This window comes from Mobula hypostoma, chromosome 6, assembly GCF_963921235.1.
Source record: "Mobula hypostoma chromosome 6, sMobHyp1.1, whole genome shotgun sequence".
Classification (NCBI taxonomy): Eukaryota; Metazoa; Chordata; class Chondrichthyes; order Myliobatiformes; family Myliobatidae; genus Mobula; species Mobula hypostoma.
Window position 1 is genome coordinate 163634623 of NC_086102.1, and position 18442 is coordinate 163653064.

Genomic DNA, 18442 nt, shown 5'->3' on the forward strand with positions numbered 1-18442 from the left:
CACACAAAATGCTGGAGGAATTCAGCAAATTAGGCAGCATATATAGAGGGAAAAAAGAGTTGACATTTCTGGGCAACATCAACTGTTTTTCCCATCATTAAATGCTGCTTGAATTGTTGAGTTCCTCCGCATTCTCTGTATGTTGTAATACTAAACATCATTGGAGTTACATTTGCCACTTGTATGCAAATGTGCCCAACTTTCACGTTGTTTTCCAAGTACTGCAAGAATGAATATTCTGTTTTCAATGAATTATTTTGTTCGATTGATTCAGTCACTGTTTAGATAGTGGTTTCAAAACGACAAAACCCAATTAGCTCATGAATATTACTAGTGCAATAGCTCTGCTTAGATTATATAGAGTTATATTCATGAAACAGGTACTTCAGCTCAATTTGTCCATTCAGACAAATATGCCTACCTAATCTAATCTCATTTGTCTGTAATTGGCGCATTTCCCTTTGAACCTTTGTAGTCCATGTATCTGTCCAAAAGACGTTTAAGTGTTGTAATTGTACCTTCCTCTGTTGCCACTCCTGATAGCGTGTTCCATATACTCTTAGCACCTTCTGTGGGGAAAATCTTGCCCCTTGGATTCCCGTTAACTTTTTCCATCTCCCCTTCAGTCGATGCTTTTTTAGTCTTAGACTCCTTCTCTCGCCTGGGAAAAGTAATGTGACTATCTACCCTGTCTTTGCCCCCAAATCTACAAACATCTGAGGTAATCTTGCAGCAGCTTCCTCACCGGAGAAACCAGTCCCAGTCTCTTTGTAACGCAAGCTCTCTAATCTAGCCAACACCCTCATCAATTTTTTTTCTGCACGCTCTCTAGTTTAATCAATGTAGCATAGTGATCAGAACTAAACACAGTCCTCCAAGTGCAGGCTAAGCAATAATATGTGCTGCAGAAGGATAGCATCCTAACTCACTTGGTGCCTTGGGGTATGAAGTCAAGAGTGCTATATGCTTTCGTTACTGTATAAGTGTCACCACTTTCAGGGAACTATGTAGTTGAAGGTCTTACTGTACAATAACACTCCTGAGGAACTGTCCATTCATTGTGAATGTTGACCTGGCTTGCCTTCCCAAGATGCATCACTTTGAACTTCTGTGTTAAATTCCATCTACCAGTCTTTTGACCACTTTACCATTGGACAATATCCTCTTGTTACCTTGAGCAACCTTCTTCGCTGTCCATTATACCACCAATTTTACTGTCATCCACAAGGTTTCTAATCATGCCACTTAACATTGTCTTCCAAATCATTAACATACAAGATGAAAAATAAAGGACTTAGCACTAATCTTTGCAGCACAGTACTGGTCTCCAACCTGAAAAGCAATCATCCACTACTAACTTTTGCCTTCCTCTAGCAGGCCACCTTTGTTTCCAGTTTGGCTAGCTCACCCTGGATCCCATATATTCTAACATACTGGATCAGCTTTCATGTAGAGCCTTGTGTAGTAGACCTTGCTAAAGCGCATGTAGGCAATGAGTACCCGTTTGTCCTTATCACCATTTTAGCTGACAGCAGACAGTTTGAGTTTGGCTTTTGTAGCCCCCTGGTAAGCCTCAGGGTCACTCCGCTCGCTGTTGTCTAGGGGAAACAGCCCTTGCCCCGCCAAACTGGGTGATTAAGTTTGTGTGGATGCTGTGTGATGTACCTCACCCCACCAAATAACAGACAATACATCATATACGATTAAATGAATTACAGTTCATCGATATTACTGGATCTATATAATTAATAGAGATAAATGAGACATTTACTTTAGTTTCTGTCCTGCTGAAGAGTCTCGGCCTGAAACATCGACTGTACTCTTTTCCATAAATGCTGTCTGGCCTGCAGAGTTCCTTCAGCACTTTGTGTTGCTTGGCAAAATATGCCATTTTTATAGTGTCCAGTTGTTTACTATATACTCCCAGGTAGTGTACTGTAAGTGAAATGTTAGGGTTTTTTAAAATGTGGGGGAGAATGAGGTTGAAAGATGTATTTCTATTCTACAGAGCTTTTCATGCGTCTGCATATACCGTTTGATATTTTGTTAATGTATGACTGTTAATTCAAGTTTGCCTTGTATACTGTATAATGTTGGATAACAATGCTGAACTAGGAGGATTAGTCTGTAGATTTAAAAATAATGAACAAAATAATTTGAAGCAGAATTGAATGGTGTTTGTGAACTAATAGTTAACATGTAGCAGATCCAATAGCAAAGTGGAAAATCTTTTTTTAGTCTAACAGCAAATGACTTTTTCTACTTGCCTTTTTTTTAAAGAAGATAGATAACTTTGGTTATTTCATTTCTGTTGAAAGTAAAATTGGCTAAAGGAAAGACAGAACACTCCCAAGTTTACAATTATTTTATACAGTAGTACATTTTCTAAGGTCATATGAGGTTGACTATCTATGACAGAGCCCTATAATTGTAAGACTTGTCCAGGAGAATAGAAGCAAAACTACCAATGTCTACACCAGAAGCTTGCATTGGAATTTAAAATTTTCATAAACATGAGAGATTCTGCAGTTCTAGAGCAGCATACACAAAATGCTCGAAGAACCCAGCAGGTCAGGCAGCCTCTATGGAGAGGAATAAATGCTGAATAAATCTATGCCGAGACCCTTCATCAGGACTGGAAAGGAAGGGGCAACATGTCAGAGTAAGACATTGGGGGAGGGGAAGGACAACAAGCCCGAAGGTGATAGGTAAAGCCAGGTGGGTGGGAAAGGTCGCTCCATATGTGATTCCCTTGTCCATTTGTCCTTTCCCGTTAATCATCTTCTTGGCACATATCCCTGCAAGTGAGAGAAATGTTACACCTGTCCATTCACCTCTGTACGCACCTCCATTCAGAGCCAAACAGCCCTTCCAGGTGAGGTAACACTTGCAAGCGTTTTGGAGTCATCTATTGCAACCGGCGTACCCGATGCAGTCACTGTTACATTAGTAAGACCCGACATAAACTGGGGGACCCTTTGTCAAGTACCTCCACCAAAAGTGGATTTTCCCAGTGGCCAACCATTTTAATTCCTATCCTACTTCCTGTTCCAGTATGTCAGTCCAAGGCCTCTTCTGTCAAATTGACGCCACTCAGGTGGAGGAACATATTCCGTCTAGTCTCCAATCTTGATTTCATCGATCTCTTCCGATAATTTTTTTTCTCTCTCCTCCTTCTCTTTATTCATTCCCCACTTGGCCTATTACCTTTTTACCTCATCTGCCTTTCACCATCCTTGGCGCCCCTTTTCTTCCCTTTCTTCCATAGTCCACTCCTATCAGATTCCTTCTCCACCTCATTTTTCCCATCCATCTGGCTTCATCTATCACCTTCTGGCTTGTCCTCCTTCTCTTATTCCTCCTCCTCCACCCCCCACCTTTTTATTCTGGCATCTTCCCCCTTCCTTTTCAGTCCTGGTGAAGGTTCTTGGCCCAAAACGTTGACTGTTTATTCATTTTCATAGATGCTGCCTGACCTGCTGAGTTCCTCTAGCATTTTGTGTGTGTTGCTTAAAAAATTGCATACATTTTTATGTCTAATGTCGTCTCAAAGATATTTTAGAAGGTACTTCGATGTAGTATGCTGCCAGTGCCTCCCATCTGTCTTTCTGTCTAAATAGTCCTTTCTGCTTTGTATAAGGCCCATTAACAGATGTTCTATTCCTTTCTCTACATCAATTTTAAATTTTGTCATTTCTTTGGGACATGTACACAGTACTCCCCTCAACTAATTCCAATCAGCATAAATTGAAGTAGATCAAACTGAATTTGCTTGGTTTTGAAACAGTTGATTCTGGCCTTGATTCATGCTGGAGCAGGTTTATTTTAAATTTGTTAATTCTGTCTTGCCTTACAAGAAAATTGCAGATTCTCTCCACACTGATGCTTTGAGATTAACAGTAAAGCAAATGAGATATTGGCCCTTATAGGTCATTAAAGGAAATTTCATTGCTCCTTTTTGCCTTTATTGAGCTTTTGCAGCGCTTTGCACCAAGCTAATTGCTTCTGCTAATAAATAATCTAAAATCAATGCTGACAGTGGTTAATTGGCACACAGACTTTATTTTTTAAAGCACTCTGCTAATGACCTTCTTTAAATTAATAGCATAAGTGCTATGAGGAAATAAATCTGAGGAATTGCCTGTCATTTACTGTCATGTCTAATAACTTTCAATAATGACTGCTGATAGATTTTTGTACATTCCATTATTGAAGTAGGTGCATGTAATTATTCTCCTCATTATATTTAAACAATTAGCAATATTTGGCATTTCTTTGCTATAAAGCTGTTAACTGCAATTAACAGGTTTCCAGCTTTAGGAATATTTTTGCTCCTTCACATTTCTCTTGCAGATTCCTGTTAATAAATGGTTTGCTTTTCTGTAGCAAAAAAAACTACTGCTCACGTTGATTTCCTGTGGGTTTGTAAAAATTCCACTCTACACTTCCGTCATAGTATTCCCCTCAAATTATTACAATTCAGCTATTTAATTTGCTATTTAATTTGACCAGTTATTTAATGGAGTCAACTTCTCAAAGATTGGTTTCGAAAGTAGGTGACTTGGATGCAGATTTTGAAACCACTGCATTACACCACCCACGGCGTTTCTTGCAGTATTGCCTACTTTTAAACAGTTGTTTCACTACTGTCTCATTATTCCTATCATTGGTATTAAATTCTCCCCATTGCTGGGCAGATTACAAAGTGGTTACTTAAAATTGGAAATATTGCATGTCAAAGCATGTTCTTATTAATTGTATGATCACTTTAACTATAGATTATGATAATTACATTATGATAATTATGAAGTTAAACCAGCCTGGATACCAGAATCAGAATCAGGTTTATTATCACTGGCATGTGACATGAAATTTGTGAACTTAGCAGCAGCAGTTCAATGCAATACATAATCTAGCAGAGAGACAGAGGGGAAAAAATAAATTAAATAAAGCGTAAATAAACAAGTAAATCAATGACGTATGTTGAATAGATTATTTTTAAAAATGTGCAAAAATCAGAAATACTGTATATTTAAAAAAAAAAGTGAGGTAGTGTCCAAAGCTTCAAAGTCCATTTAGGAATTGGATGGCAGGGGGGAAGATGTTCCTGAATCGCTGAGTGTGTGCCTTCAGGTTCCTGTATCTCTTACCTGATGGTAACAGTGAGAAAAGTGCATGCCCTGGGTGCTGGAGGTCTTTAATAATGGATGCTGCCTTTTTGAGACACCACTTCCTAAAGATGTCCTGGATACTTTGTAGGCTAGTACCCAAGATAGAGCTGACTAGATTTATAATCTTCTGCAGTTTCTTTTGGTCCTGTGCAGTAGCCCCTCCATACCAGACAGTGTTACAGCCTGTCAGAATGCTCTCCATGGTGCAACTATAGAAGTTTTTGAGCGTATTTGTTGACATGCCAAATCGCTTCAAACTCCTAATAAAGTATAGCCACTGTCTTGCCTTTATGACTACATCAATATGCTGGGATCAGGTTAGATCCTCAGAAATCTGTAATTTCTTTTACTTTCCTTCGCCCTTCAGGGTCAGACAAAGATTTGATTCTGCATCTCAGTTGAAAAATGGTATGTTTGAAACGGTACAATCCAAATTTGCAAGGGTTTGAAGATGGCTCTTGAGTGTGAACCACTGGAAAGAGAAGAGGCTGCTGGTGGTATGGAGAAGTGGTGAGAGCAGCTGACTCTTGCATCTGTTGTATACTTCCTCAATTGCTTTACTGTCATACTGCAGATTCAGATTTGGCTAATCAAAATTAAGAGGCAGGAGAAGGGCAAGATGAGCAGCTGCAAAATAACAGTGAGAAATTGAGGCTTTACAAGGACAGACAATGCCAGTATAGGAGAACCAGTCAAAAGTAGAGGAAAATTAAATTAAATTCAAAGTACTGCCTGGTATGCTGAGTATTTCAAATTTTTTTTTGTGTGGGGAAGGAGGGAAATCAAGTTCATCTTGAAGAGAATATTTAGTATCATATTTCAAATACAGTGGATTCCAGTTAATTGGGACACATGGGGACCAGTATATTTTGGCTCAATTAAGCAGCTGCCCCAGTTAAACATTATTTCATGGAAATTGTTAAAAAGGTATATTTGAAAAAAAGATCATCTACCATTTAACCGAGTAACAAATTATATATTTAAATAAAAACAGAACAAATTGGAATACTATCAATGCTACTATGGTACTATAAAATTGTATTAGTTCCTAATCAATGGAGGAATTCATTAAGAGTACGCTGCCGTGTCTTTAATTAACTGTCAATGAATAAAATCAGCACAGGCACCTAGTGTAAATAATGGGCTGCCTTCATAAAACCCTTTAGATAATTGCGTCCTCCAAATCTTAATTTTCATTGTAACATTGAAGATGATTGTTGATAACTTTAGATTCTTCATAGTTCCTGGCTTGTTGAAGTAGTGAAATCATTTCATCTTCACTCTTGGCTGTTTTTGGCATCTTTAAGCGTGAATGCTTGAAACCACAGTGAGCAAAACAACTGAATTGTCTTACTATTTACTTTTCACCAACTATCAGTGACAAAAGTCACTTCTATTTGCTGTTTTAAAAACTGTTCACTCTAAGCACTGTGTAACATCTATAATGACCATGCAAGTGCACATGACTGCCACTGGTTAGAAATTGTTAGGCAACAATCTCCTCCAATTAAGTGGCACAGGGTTCTAAATAAGCGAAGGGATTCCCAGTGATCTTTCTTGATTTGTTTTTGTGCTTCAAAGTTGTTCTAAATAAGCGGCTGCCTCAATTAACCTATGGCCCAATTAACCGGAATCCACTGTACTTGCATTTTAAAGAACTAAGACTTTAAAATAAAAAAATCATATCTTCCAATAATGTACATAATTTTCCCAAATACCTGAGTTTGACTTGGTATTATCTTAAAGAGATCTTAAGCAGAGGACATATTCCGGATTAAAAGCATCTGAAGTGTTCGCATTTTGTGAATTTTCAGTCTGGTGTGGTATAAGACAAGTGACCCTATGATGGTGATGAAGCAGGTAGCAAGGGCGTTGAATGTGTGATGATGAGGATTCAAGTCATGTTGTGGGTGAACTGCATTTTTGGGGGAAAAAATTGCTGGTCTTTAAAGGACGCTATTTGATATGAAACTGTAGTACTTGATTTGTGTCTATGCTTCAGATATTGAAATCAACGTGCAGTCAACATTTTTTTTCATATTGTTACGTACCCCGTAACTGGGTTGCCAAACCAGCAGAAATGGATCACTCAGTTGGAGTCTGGAGTACTAGAACTAAGAAAGTTTTATTAAAGAAACAAGCAACACAGTAATCGAAAGGATAATAAATGCAACAATTCAACAATGATAACCACACATGTGCACAGAATTAAGATAACAGCATCAATCAAGCTCTATCGTTGTCTAGGGGTAAATGACCAATTTCAAAATGACTCAAAGTTCAGTCCAGTTTGTAGTTCAGTTCGCAGTAATCGTTGCCATGGCGATGGACAAGGTGGGGGAAGAGAGACAGAATAGGAACAACTGATCATTCAGAACACTGCTTCACTCACAGACCAGCGGGATGGCTCACAGACCAGCGGGATGGCTCACAAACAGCATTTGGGCAGGTCCTTGGTGATGTCACCTGAGGTCACCGACTGTGACCCCTCCTCCAGATGCGGTCGATCCTCTGCAGTGAACCCGGCACCCAGGCAAGGGCGGACACACACCGGGTTCCCGCTGATCGTACCTTTCCACCCTTGTCGTTGTCTGGGACTTCTCACCCACTCGTGAGAAGCGCACCGCTTCCAGGGTCTCGTTACCTCGGGTGGCGTGTGTCTCTGTCTTAGCGAACCTGTCCCTTTTTATCCCCCTGCTGGGGTATCGCCTGTCCATCACTTCAAACAGTTCAGGGTTCAAAGGGGGGAGCCGCTCCAGACAGCTCTTCCTCCCACATCCCTTCATTACACATCTCCAGACACTGCTCCATTGTTCCTTATCTCTCCTTCCCCTGAGGGCAGGTGGCAGACCAACTGCTGATGCCACTGATGCTAGCCCAGGCCAGCAAACATCTTAATTTTATGTGTATTCTCGTAACAATATTTTCTCATGACATTAAAGGAGGTAATTTGGCTGTTCGAGGGTATTGATCGAGAAGTGGAATAGTCATTGGTCCCATTCTCTAACTTCGTCCTGCAACCTAATCATATCCCTGGTGCCTATCAGTTTCTCTACCCTGTTTTCATATAGAGCATTAGCTGGTTAATCTATCAGCCTGCACACCAATCTGGATGTGGAGGGAAACCAGACCACCTGGGAGAAGCACCCATAGTCACGGGAGAATGTGCAAATTACACACAGGATTCAACCCAGATCATTGGAGCTTTGTGAAGAAGCACACTAATTGCTGCACTACCATGATGCTCTATTCATAAAACGTTACCTTGCAGTTTACTAATTTTCTAAATGTTTTTCCACTTAATGCTAAAGCCTTGTCATTTGTGTTCCTACATAAATTGTTCTAGGCCTTATCAGCATCAAAAGAATGTTTCTGTTTACCTCTGACATCTGTTAAAGATTCAGTAGATGCCAATGAATGTTTTTGCCCTTTTTTAGCACCAGTTGCTATGTGTTGCTTTTTGAGGAAGTATGTGCAACTATGTTAAGTTTTTGGACGCCAATACGCTTGCAAAGAAGAAGTGAGCTCCAGTTTATTGAATATTTTATAAAAAGCTAAAGAAAATTTGGGACCTCATGGATTTAAGTAGTAAATGGGATATTATAAATAATTCGTTAAAGTTCAACAAACTTTGAAATAATTATCCTACTGTTCACATTTGCTGTAGCTTTTTGAGATGAAGAGGTTGTTCAATAATATTTAAAAGCATGGCTACATCTGAGGCAGAATATTTTTGATATTTAATAATTAAAGAAAAATACCTAAATTTGCATCAGATTGGCCTTGACAAACATTCCAAGGTTAGGCCTTGTGGCAGCAGTGTCTGGATTTGGAATTGGCTTATTATCATCACATGTATTGAGTTACAGTGAAAAGCTTGTCTTGCATACTGGTCATGACATTACACATTGCATTTCGGGCAGTATGGGGTAAAATAATAATAATACAGATTAAAGTACAACAGCCACAGAGAAAGTACAGTGTAGGTAGACAATAAGGTACAAGATCATAATGAAGTGATTATGAGGTGAAGTGACCATCTTTTCTTACTAGGAAGCCATAGAAGTCTGGACAGCGGAGTACAAGCTGTCTTTGTGCCTGGTGGTACCACAAGCTTTCAGGCTCTTCTATTGTCTTCCCAGTGGGAGAGGGGAGAAGAGGGAATGTCCTGGGTGGGAAGAGTCTGCAATGCTGGCTGCTTTACTGAAAAATAGTCCATGGAATGCAGGTTGGTTTCTGTAAAGTGCTGAGTTGTGTCCATAACTCTGTACTTTCTTGCATACACAGGCTCTGTACTTGAAACGCCAAGCCGTAATACATCCAGGCAGGATCCTTTCTATGGTGCATTGACTGAAAAAAAAAATTATTAAGGGCTGACACAGACATGCCAAATTTCTTTAGCCTCCTGGGGAAGTAGAGATGTTGGTGAGCTTTGCTGGCTGTGGAGTCATTGTGCTTAGACCAGGGCAGGCTAGCGGTGATGTTCACTCCAAGGAGCGTGAAGCTCTAAGCCTACTCAACCTCAGCACTGTTGATGAAGACAGGAGCACATGTACCATCCATTCCTGAACTGTGATCAGCTCTTTTGTTTTGCTGACATTGAGGGAAAGGTTGTCATGACAGCGTGTTATTAAATCCATGTTCGAAGCTGTGCTGGAAATCTCATTATGAAATTGTTTCACAAATTGAAACAAAGCATTTTCAAGTTTGCAGTAGATAGACAATGTATCACTTAGCTTCAATTATGTATTCAGTTTGCATTGTGAAGTCTTAGTGATAGTAAAGTATAATGTTTACCTTCTGTTTATTTTGGTGATAGAAACTGTTTTGCAATATTTGCTAAGTATAAGGCTATTATGTTAGGAATGTGCCTTCACGATTTATTCTATTGCTTTCATTTGAAAATCATTGCCAAGCTAATTTGATACTCAACCTATTATTTTACATTGGATGGGGCAATGAAACTCTGCTGAGAACCTTCTGAATGTTCAGTCTATTTGACTGAGCAACAGGGGAGATCCTCACATTTCTTTTCTATGCAACTTGGGTACACAGAGGTCCTTATTGCTGCCCTTGATTCAACACATTCTGAATGCTCAGCTGCACACTGAATTAAGTTACTGAAGTAAAGTTTTTAATTTCCTTAAAAAAAATTCATTGTGGGGAGTAGCAGTAACAAATGACAGTTGTTGCTATATGAAATATAGTAACCATGGAAAAGTTTTCAATGAAGTCTCTTTAATGCTGTTCACCTTGAATTTTGTCACTTTTGGTCTGTCAAGACTGAAACTGCAAGAGAAACGTTATGATCAAAATGTATATGTCACTAATGCGTTTCTAATATGTGTTTCTAAATAGCTTGAAGAGGTCATGGAAAAGGAGACATATAAGAATGCCAAACTAATTTTGGAGAGGTTTGACCCAGAATCCAAGAAAGCTAAAGTAAGTCTTTAAAGCACAACACTTCTGTGAATGGAACTTGATGATTGGAGGAAAAATTTTGTGCTCTGATAATTCTGTATTCAAAATACTTATTGTAAATTAAATTGCAATCAAATATCTATTAAAATGAATTGATGGGTAAATTGGATGTTTTGTGAAAAATTTCCATTGGGTTTCAGAGAAGCATTTCTGTTTCTGCTGTGGTAAATTGGACTAGCCCAATATATTCAAAATGAGATGTTACCAATCTTTTTTTTGCTAAAGTTATCAAGTGATTTATAAAAAAAAAATCCATTAACACAGCTTTATTATATTTCCTTTACCTATTCAATAGATAAAATCAAAAACTGGTTAAATATGTCAGATTTCACTTTTTAAAAGTGCTTCCCTTGTGTAAGAGACCCAAGTACAACTGTCCTGTGGCATCTTTAGAAGTGATGTTTCAAGTACTGACTACTGGTAGTGAAAAAGCTGGGCATTGATAGATTGATCGGAAAACTTTGTTCTAGTTGTCAGGCTTGGATATTCAGCAAACATGCCTATCAAGAAAAGCATTGCATATTCCCCTAGTCCTGATCTGCCTTGTAGATATTTGGAAGGTCAGGAAGTTAAGGCTTTTATATTGAAGAACTCACCCTTTTCAGTGCTGTTAATATAGCTGATTTGATTGAAGTTATCTTTAATATTCTTCAGAGTTTTTGAAATCATTAGTGGGATATTTGCACTTCTGGGTAAGCCTGCATTTATTGTTCATTATTGATGACCTTCAGGAAATGGTTGGTGATGCTTTTTAGAACTGTTGCAGCTCTGCTGATTGTGCTTCCATTCTGTTAGTAATTGATGAGCCCCAAGATTGGGAGCTAATGATGAAACAGCAGCAAAAGTCAAGGTAGTCTGTGCTTTGTCTAAATTGGGATTGATATCTGGTGTTCAATTACGGATCTTCCTGTCCTGGAATGAATGGTTCTTTATCACCTTGTCTCAGTTGTAAATAACTTTTCATTTAGAAGGTGGTAAATTTTGAGATTTGTGGAAACTCAGCTGAGAACTAATTCAAAACTGAGGATGTTTCTGGATATTAAATTATTTTGAAATAACTCAGTTTTCTGTGTTGAGGTAGAAGATCAGCTGTGACTTTGTCATAGTAGGCTTGAATGGATAGATGACCTTAATCTGCTCTGAATTCAATGGTGCTTAACGTATTCACTGATGTTCAGTTCAGGCTTTCATCAGGACCAATTGACTTCAGATATTATCACCCCCTTGGTTCTTAGAGCTGAATTTCAAAGGTGAGGTGAGAGTAACTGCCCTTGGCAGAAAGGCATCTTTTGATCATGAGTGGTATTAAGAAGCCCTGGTAGCCAAAGTCAATGGACATAAAAGGTAAAACACTTTTTTTGGGTTCAGAGTTATTGGATAGTTGTAGTTGGGAGTTGGTCATTCAAGTTATTGAAGCACATGAAGATGATTGAATCCAAATGCTATCAAAAAACCATGACATTCTCTTGAGGCTAGAGAGTCACTTTTACTCAGCTGTTTGCTCCAGGGCTGTGATGAGGTATGTGGTCTTGATGAAATCCAAACATGGCGTCAGTGAGCAGTTTATTGTAGAGTAAGTGCAGCCAACAGCCATTTGCTGCTGAATTTAGGGTAGACTGTTTGCACAGTATTTGGTCAAATTTTGATGTATTGTGGAAGGACCTGGGCTAGATGAGTGTGTCAACTGGGCTGTAACATCTTAATTAGAGTGTGGCTAGTTATTCAGTACTATGGTTAGGATATTGTCCCAGCTGGAGAAGGACAGAAGAGAATTTTGTTATGGAAGGAAAAGCATCTACCCCTGGAAGAAGATTGACAGCTCTTACGGTTATTGAATGTGCAGTGGGACTTTAACGTGACATCCAGCTGGTGCTACATACTGGTATCACTGCAAATGCAGCAGCCTGTGTTTGCCAACGTGGTTAGATGCCAGCAAACTGATTCAACTTCTATTCAACCTGAAGGTGCCTCTCAGATGTTTTGATGTCCAAAATACTGCCCTTTAATTTGGTACATTGCTGTAAGTGATTTTTTAAAAAATTACATTTTTAGGAAAAATTTATTTTGTTAGGATAATTTACTTGCCTTGAGTAGTGGAATCTTTGAATAGGTATCATTTTCTGTTATTAGTCGATTCTTGTAAATTTAATAGAATTCAACTAATGTTTCAGGTGTCTGGGTAACTTGTATAACATAAGAAATAGGAGCAGGAGTAGGCCCTCTGGCCCTTCGATCTGGACTCTTCTCCACCTCCCCATAACCCTTAATTCCCCTACTATGCAAAAATCTATCCAGCTTTGTCTTAAATATATTTACTGATGTAGCCTCCACTGCTTAATTGGGCAGAGAATTCCACAGGTTCACCACTCTCTGGGAAAAATTCCTCCTCATCTACTCCCCCGAAACTTGAGGCTATATCCCCTAGCTCTAGCCTCACCTACCAGTGGAAACAACTTTCCTGCCTCTATCTTATCTATCTCTTTCATAATTTTGTATGTTTCTTTACGATCTCCTCTCATTCTTCTGAATTCCAGCGAGTATAGTCCCAGGTGACTCAATCTCTCCTCATAGTCTAACCCCTCATTTCTAGAATGAAATTGGTGAACCTCCTCTGCACTGCCTCCAAAGCCAGTATATCCTTCCTCAAGTAAGGAGACCAGAACTGCACACAGTACTCCAGGTGCAGCCTCAATAGTACCCTGTACAGTTGTAGCATAACTTCCCTGCACTTAATTTCAATTCCTCTAGCAATGAAGGCCAACGTTCCATTTGCCTTCTTGATAGCCTGCTGTGCCTGCAAACCAGCCTTCTGTGATTTATGCACCAGCACTCCCAAGTCCCTCTGCATAGCAGCATACTGCAGCTTTTTACCATTTAAAAATAATCTTTCATTTTTCCTTACAAAGTGGATGACCTCGCATTTACCAACATTGTACTTCATCTGCCAGACTCTTGCCCACTCAACCTATCTATATCTCTCTGCAGACTCTCCACGTCTTCTGCACAATTTGCTTTTCCACTCAATTTAGTGTCATCAGCAACTTAGATACACTACAGTCAGTCCCCTCTTCCAGATCGTTATTGTATATTGTGAACAGTTGCGGGCCCAGCACCAACCCCTGTGGCACACTGCTCACCACCGATTGCCAATTAGAGTACCCATGTATCCCAACGCTCTGCTTTCTTTTAGCTAACCAATCCTCTATCCATGCTAATACACCACCCCCAGCTCCTGTGTCCTTATCTTATGGATAAGTCTTTTATGCAGCACCTTATAGAACGCCTTCTGGAAATACAAGTAAATAATGTCCATCTGTTCCCCTCCAGTACGTTTATCAAACAGGACCTACCTTTGCTGAATCAGTGCTGTGTCTGCCTGATGGATCCATTTCTTTCCAGATGCCTCACTATTTCTTCTTTAATGATAGCTTCAAGCATTTTCCCAACTACAGATGTTAAGCTAGCTGGCCTGTAGTTACCTGCTTTTTGCCTACATCCTGTTTTGAACAGTGGCATGACATTCACTGCCTTCCATTCCGCCAGGACCTGCCCAGAGTCCAGAGAATTTTGGTAAATTATCACCAAGGCTTCTACTGTAACTTCTGCCATTTCTTTCAGTACCCTGGACTGTATTCCATCAGGACCAGGAGACTTGTCTATCTTCAGTCCCACAAGTTTGCAAATTTGTCTACTAACTTCACTTTCCAGTAAATCTTTTGCCTTGCTTTGGATTGTAATTGAAAGGCGTCATCCATGCCCTTATTACCACTAAGCTTTGACTATTCCTACACTAACCTTCCTTGTTTTACTGTTAATAAATTTAAGGTAATTTGAAGCCTTCACCTGTTACTTCTCAGTTAAGCAGCAATCCATTCCATATCTTGTTTTTACTTTTTCTGTCTCCTGCAACCTGCAGACATTTGAAGTGGATTTCCCCATGCAATTCTGGCCTCTGGAGTATTACCAATTTTAGTTGCCCCATTATTCATTACTATACCATTGGTCTGTAGATTTTTCCTTGGGTCAGATGTGTAGCATTAGTTTTCTTCTGATCAATTAGATATGGAATTACTTAACAAAGTTGGTAACATGCTACTTTTGATCAGTGTACAGGTAACTGTGGTTAAAAACGAGTGTATGTCTCCTGAGATTTGTCTCTGAAAATTGTGCTTCTACCACTATTTTGAAGTAGAACTGATCACTTGGTTATCATTGGTCAAGGCTGAGAATCATTGTGCCTTACAGCTCTGCTGCTGATAGCTCATATTATTTCATGGATGAACTAATAGATCAATTCTTGGCCTGTCCAATTTGGCGCAATACTGCAATATGTTTTGTCATAGTGCATGAGTATCTGAACGGTGATTATCATTGCCAGCACTTTGCTAGGGATTGATGCATCTAGCACAGGCTATATCACACTATTGTTTGTGGGACGTCTCTTCCAATTCTAGCACCATTCTGCGTGATTTTTATAAAAAGTGTGCAGGATTGGTAAGGCTGAGATTTGTTGTCAATAGCCTGATGGGATGAGCACATTTTTGCTAATAGATCTGAATTTTTTGTTTGGAACTGAGAAGATTGAAAGTAGGGCAATAGATGTAGTAGAATTTAAGGCACTTTACAAAGTCCTGCGTGATTGGTTGGTTGGCTCAGAAGGTAAAGACATGAGATCCAAGCTGGCTAATATATCCATAATTAGCTTGGCAAAGGATGGTGGAGAAAAGAAGGTGTTCTGATTGGAAGTCTGACAGTGGTGTACGGGCTGTGAAGGAAGGAGACATGACCAATAATCTGTGAATGACACAAGTTGGTCATGTTGCAGATAGTGAAGAAAGTTGTCCAATGGTACAGCAGGGTGTAAATCTGACGGACAGTTGAGGGGAACGTTGACAATTGAAATTTAATCCCAACAAGTGCAAAGGGGGGTATCTTGGCAAATAGTGTTAGAATGTAGAATAGTACAGCAGATGAACAAACCCCTCAGCCCATGGTATCCATGCTGACCCTATGATGCCAATTTAAACTGCACATTTGCCTACATCTGGTCTACATCCCTAATTCCTTATCCATGTGCCTGTCTAAATAGCTCTAAAGATATTTGGTCCTTATTGTTTATTCTAAGCATGCTTTTTGTGAGGAGGTTAATCTAAAAGTTATTTTTGTAATGTAGAACTGTATTTCCTCAACTTCCCCTGGCAGTGTGATAAGGGCACTTAGCACTTGCTATATAAATTGTCATTAAACTTGCCCCTTTCACCCTGATATTTCCATGCTGGGAAAGCACTGACCATCTAACCTGTCAGTACCTTTTATAATTTTATGTACTTAGGTCAGGTCACTCCCTTAGCTTATGTTCTAGAATAAACAGTAAAAGTTATTCATCCTCTCCTTCTACTTAGTAGTCTGATCCCATATACAGTAAAAGATAGGGTGCTAAGGAACATTAATGAATCAAGTGACCTTGAGGGTTTAAGTTCATAGTTTCCAGAAAGTGGCAACAACGATCAGTAGGGTGAGGAGAAAGGCAAATAGTATGCACAGTATATAAAAATTATGACATAATACTTCACATTTACAAAATGTTGGTTAGGTCACAAGATCCACTCTGAAATATTTGGAAGCAACTTCTTCCCCTCCACCATCAGATTTCTAAATAGTGATGGAATCAGATATAGTCACAACATTGAAGCGACATTTAGACATGTAGTTAAACAGGAAAGGCATAGAGATGTACAAAAATAGCTTGAGTAAATAGGATTAGCACAGGCTAAAGGTTGACATAGGCACGGTGGGCTGAAGGGCTTGCTTCTGTGCTCTGTCCCTAATTAAGTATAATTTCCCTCTTTGCATATATCACCTAATATTGGCAATCTTGATCTCTGTTCTAAAATATTAGCGGTAACATTGGAAATGTAATTTTGTAAGCAATAACATTTCGGTATTTTATGATAGGAACTTGATCAATTGACTTCTGGAATGCCAGCTACTCCGAGACCTGGTCAAGGTAAGTTCAAAAGTTTAAGAATCCTGTACCTAATATGGCCACTGATTGTATGTTTGTGGTCATCTGCTGATATAGCCCATTCACTTCAAGGTTTAACATGTTGTGAGTTCAGAGATGGTCTTCTACACACTGTTATTGTAACGAGTGGTTATTTGAGTTACTGTCACCTTCCTGTCAGCTTGAAGCAATCTGGTCATTCTCTTCTGACCTCTGTCAATAAGGTGTTTACGCCCACGGAACTGCTGTGTTTTTAAATTTTTCCTTAAGCTCTGTTTGCATGGAAATCCCAGAAGATCAATAATTTCTTGTCTTCAGATTCGTCTGGGGATCCAAGATGGAGCGGGTCAGATGGGCTGTCATGCACAAGTCCCTGGACAACGGGGGCAAGAATGTCCCCAATGTCGCCCTCACCCTGATGGCCAGCTTTGTGTGTGGCTGCATCAGGTCGTGTGTGGAACCCAGATATGTGGGCACCAAGTACCACTATGTGCCCAGGTTCTACCTGTTGCCCTGGCTACAAAAGATGGGTCTGGCCCCACTCCCGCGCAATGCCCCAGTCAGCTGGTCGTGGCCACCATACCTGAACTTTGTAGAAAAGTTCTTCCAGGACAACGCCTTTGACCACAGGGCCATCAGGCAGTGGTCGGCACGTAATGTCCTGCACGCACTGCAGGAGAAGGACGTGATGGACACAGTGGAGTGGTTCCCTGAGCAGACCGTCCAGTTCATCTGGCAAAATGCCTCATCGTCAGACCTCACCAACAGGCACCAAGACCTCACCTGGCTGGCGGTGAGGGGGGTCCTCCCTGTCAGATCCTTCCTGTACGCCAGAAACGTCACCTCCACACCCCGCTGCCCACGGGAGGACTGCAATGAGGAGTCTGTGACCCACCTCTTTGCACACTGTGAGTTCGCAGAGAAGGTGTGGAGGAGGATGGACGGGCTAGTGTTACGTTTCATCTCCAGCAGTTGTGTAACAGAGGACACTCTGATCTACGGGCTGTTCCCGGACATACGTGGAGACCAACATCCAGTGCTGCTGGCAGATCATCAACTCGGTGAAAGACACTCTTTGGTCGGCTCAAAACTTGATGGTCTACCAGCACATGGAGATGTCCGTGGCAGAATGCTGCCGACTGGCACATTCTCGGCTGCAGGAGTACATGCTGAGGGACACGCTGAAACTCGGTGCAGCCACCGCAAGGGCCCGGTGGAGAAGGACCACAGTTTAGGGTTCTTTTCCCGCAGGAGTGGGAAGGGTCAGGTGGTGGGGAGTATACCTCTCAACAATGGTGTGGAAAAGTGAAACAACGGAGTGCCACGTGGGTGGCAGGAAGTGTGGAAATGTATAGACTGTAATGGAAACATCGGTAAAGGATTGACAGGCATTGAATGGTTTATTGCACATAATTTTATTTTTGAATAAGGTATATTTCGGTTAAAAAAATTTTTTTGAGATACTCAAATAACTGTGTCTAACACCAACAATCATTCCATGGTCAAAGTCATTTAGATCACATTTCTGCCCCATTCTGATGTTTGGCCTGAACAGCAACAGAACCTCTTGACCACGTCTACATGTTTTTATGCATTGAGTTACTGCCACACGATTGGCTGATTAGATATTTGTATTAACAAACAAGGGTACATGGGAACCTGATAAAGTGGTCACTGACTGTATATTTTTTAGTTTTTAAAAAAAACTCCCACTTGGCCTCATTATTCTTACATTTACTGTAACTGTCTAACTTGTACATCCCTGAAGCAGACATCCCTACTTTCC

At 40.1% G+C, this 18442-nt stretch overlaps 1 protein-coding gene across 3 annotated transcripts in view; it reads left to right on the forward strand.

Annotated features, from left to right (window-relative positions):
* The window catches only part of LOC134348551 (endoplasmic reticulum junction formation protein lunapark-A-like), an 89297-nt gene that overhangs the window by 48704 nt on the left and 22151 nt on the right, over nucleotides 1–18442 (forward strand). For all 3 annotated transcript variants that reach the window (XM_063052106.1, XM_063052108.1, XM_063052107.1), the window contains exons 8-9: nucleotides 10530–10613; nucleotides 16608–16659. In XM_063052106.1, the coding sequence (XP_062908176.1) occupies nucleotides 10530–10613; nucleotides 16608–16659 (136 nt within the window). The remainder of the gene's footprint in view (nucleotides 1–10529; nucleotides 10614–16607; nucleotides 16660–18442) is intronic.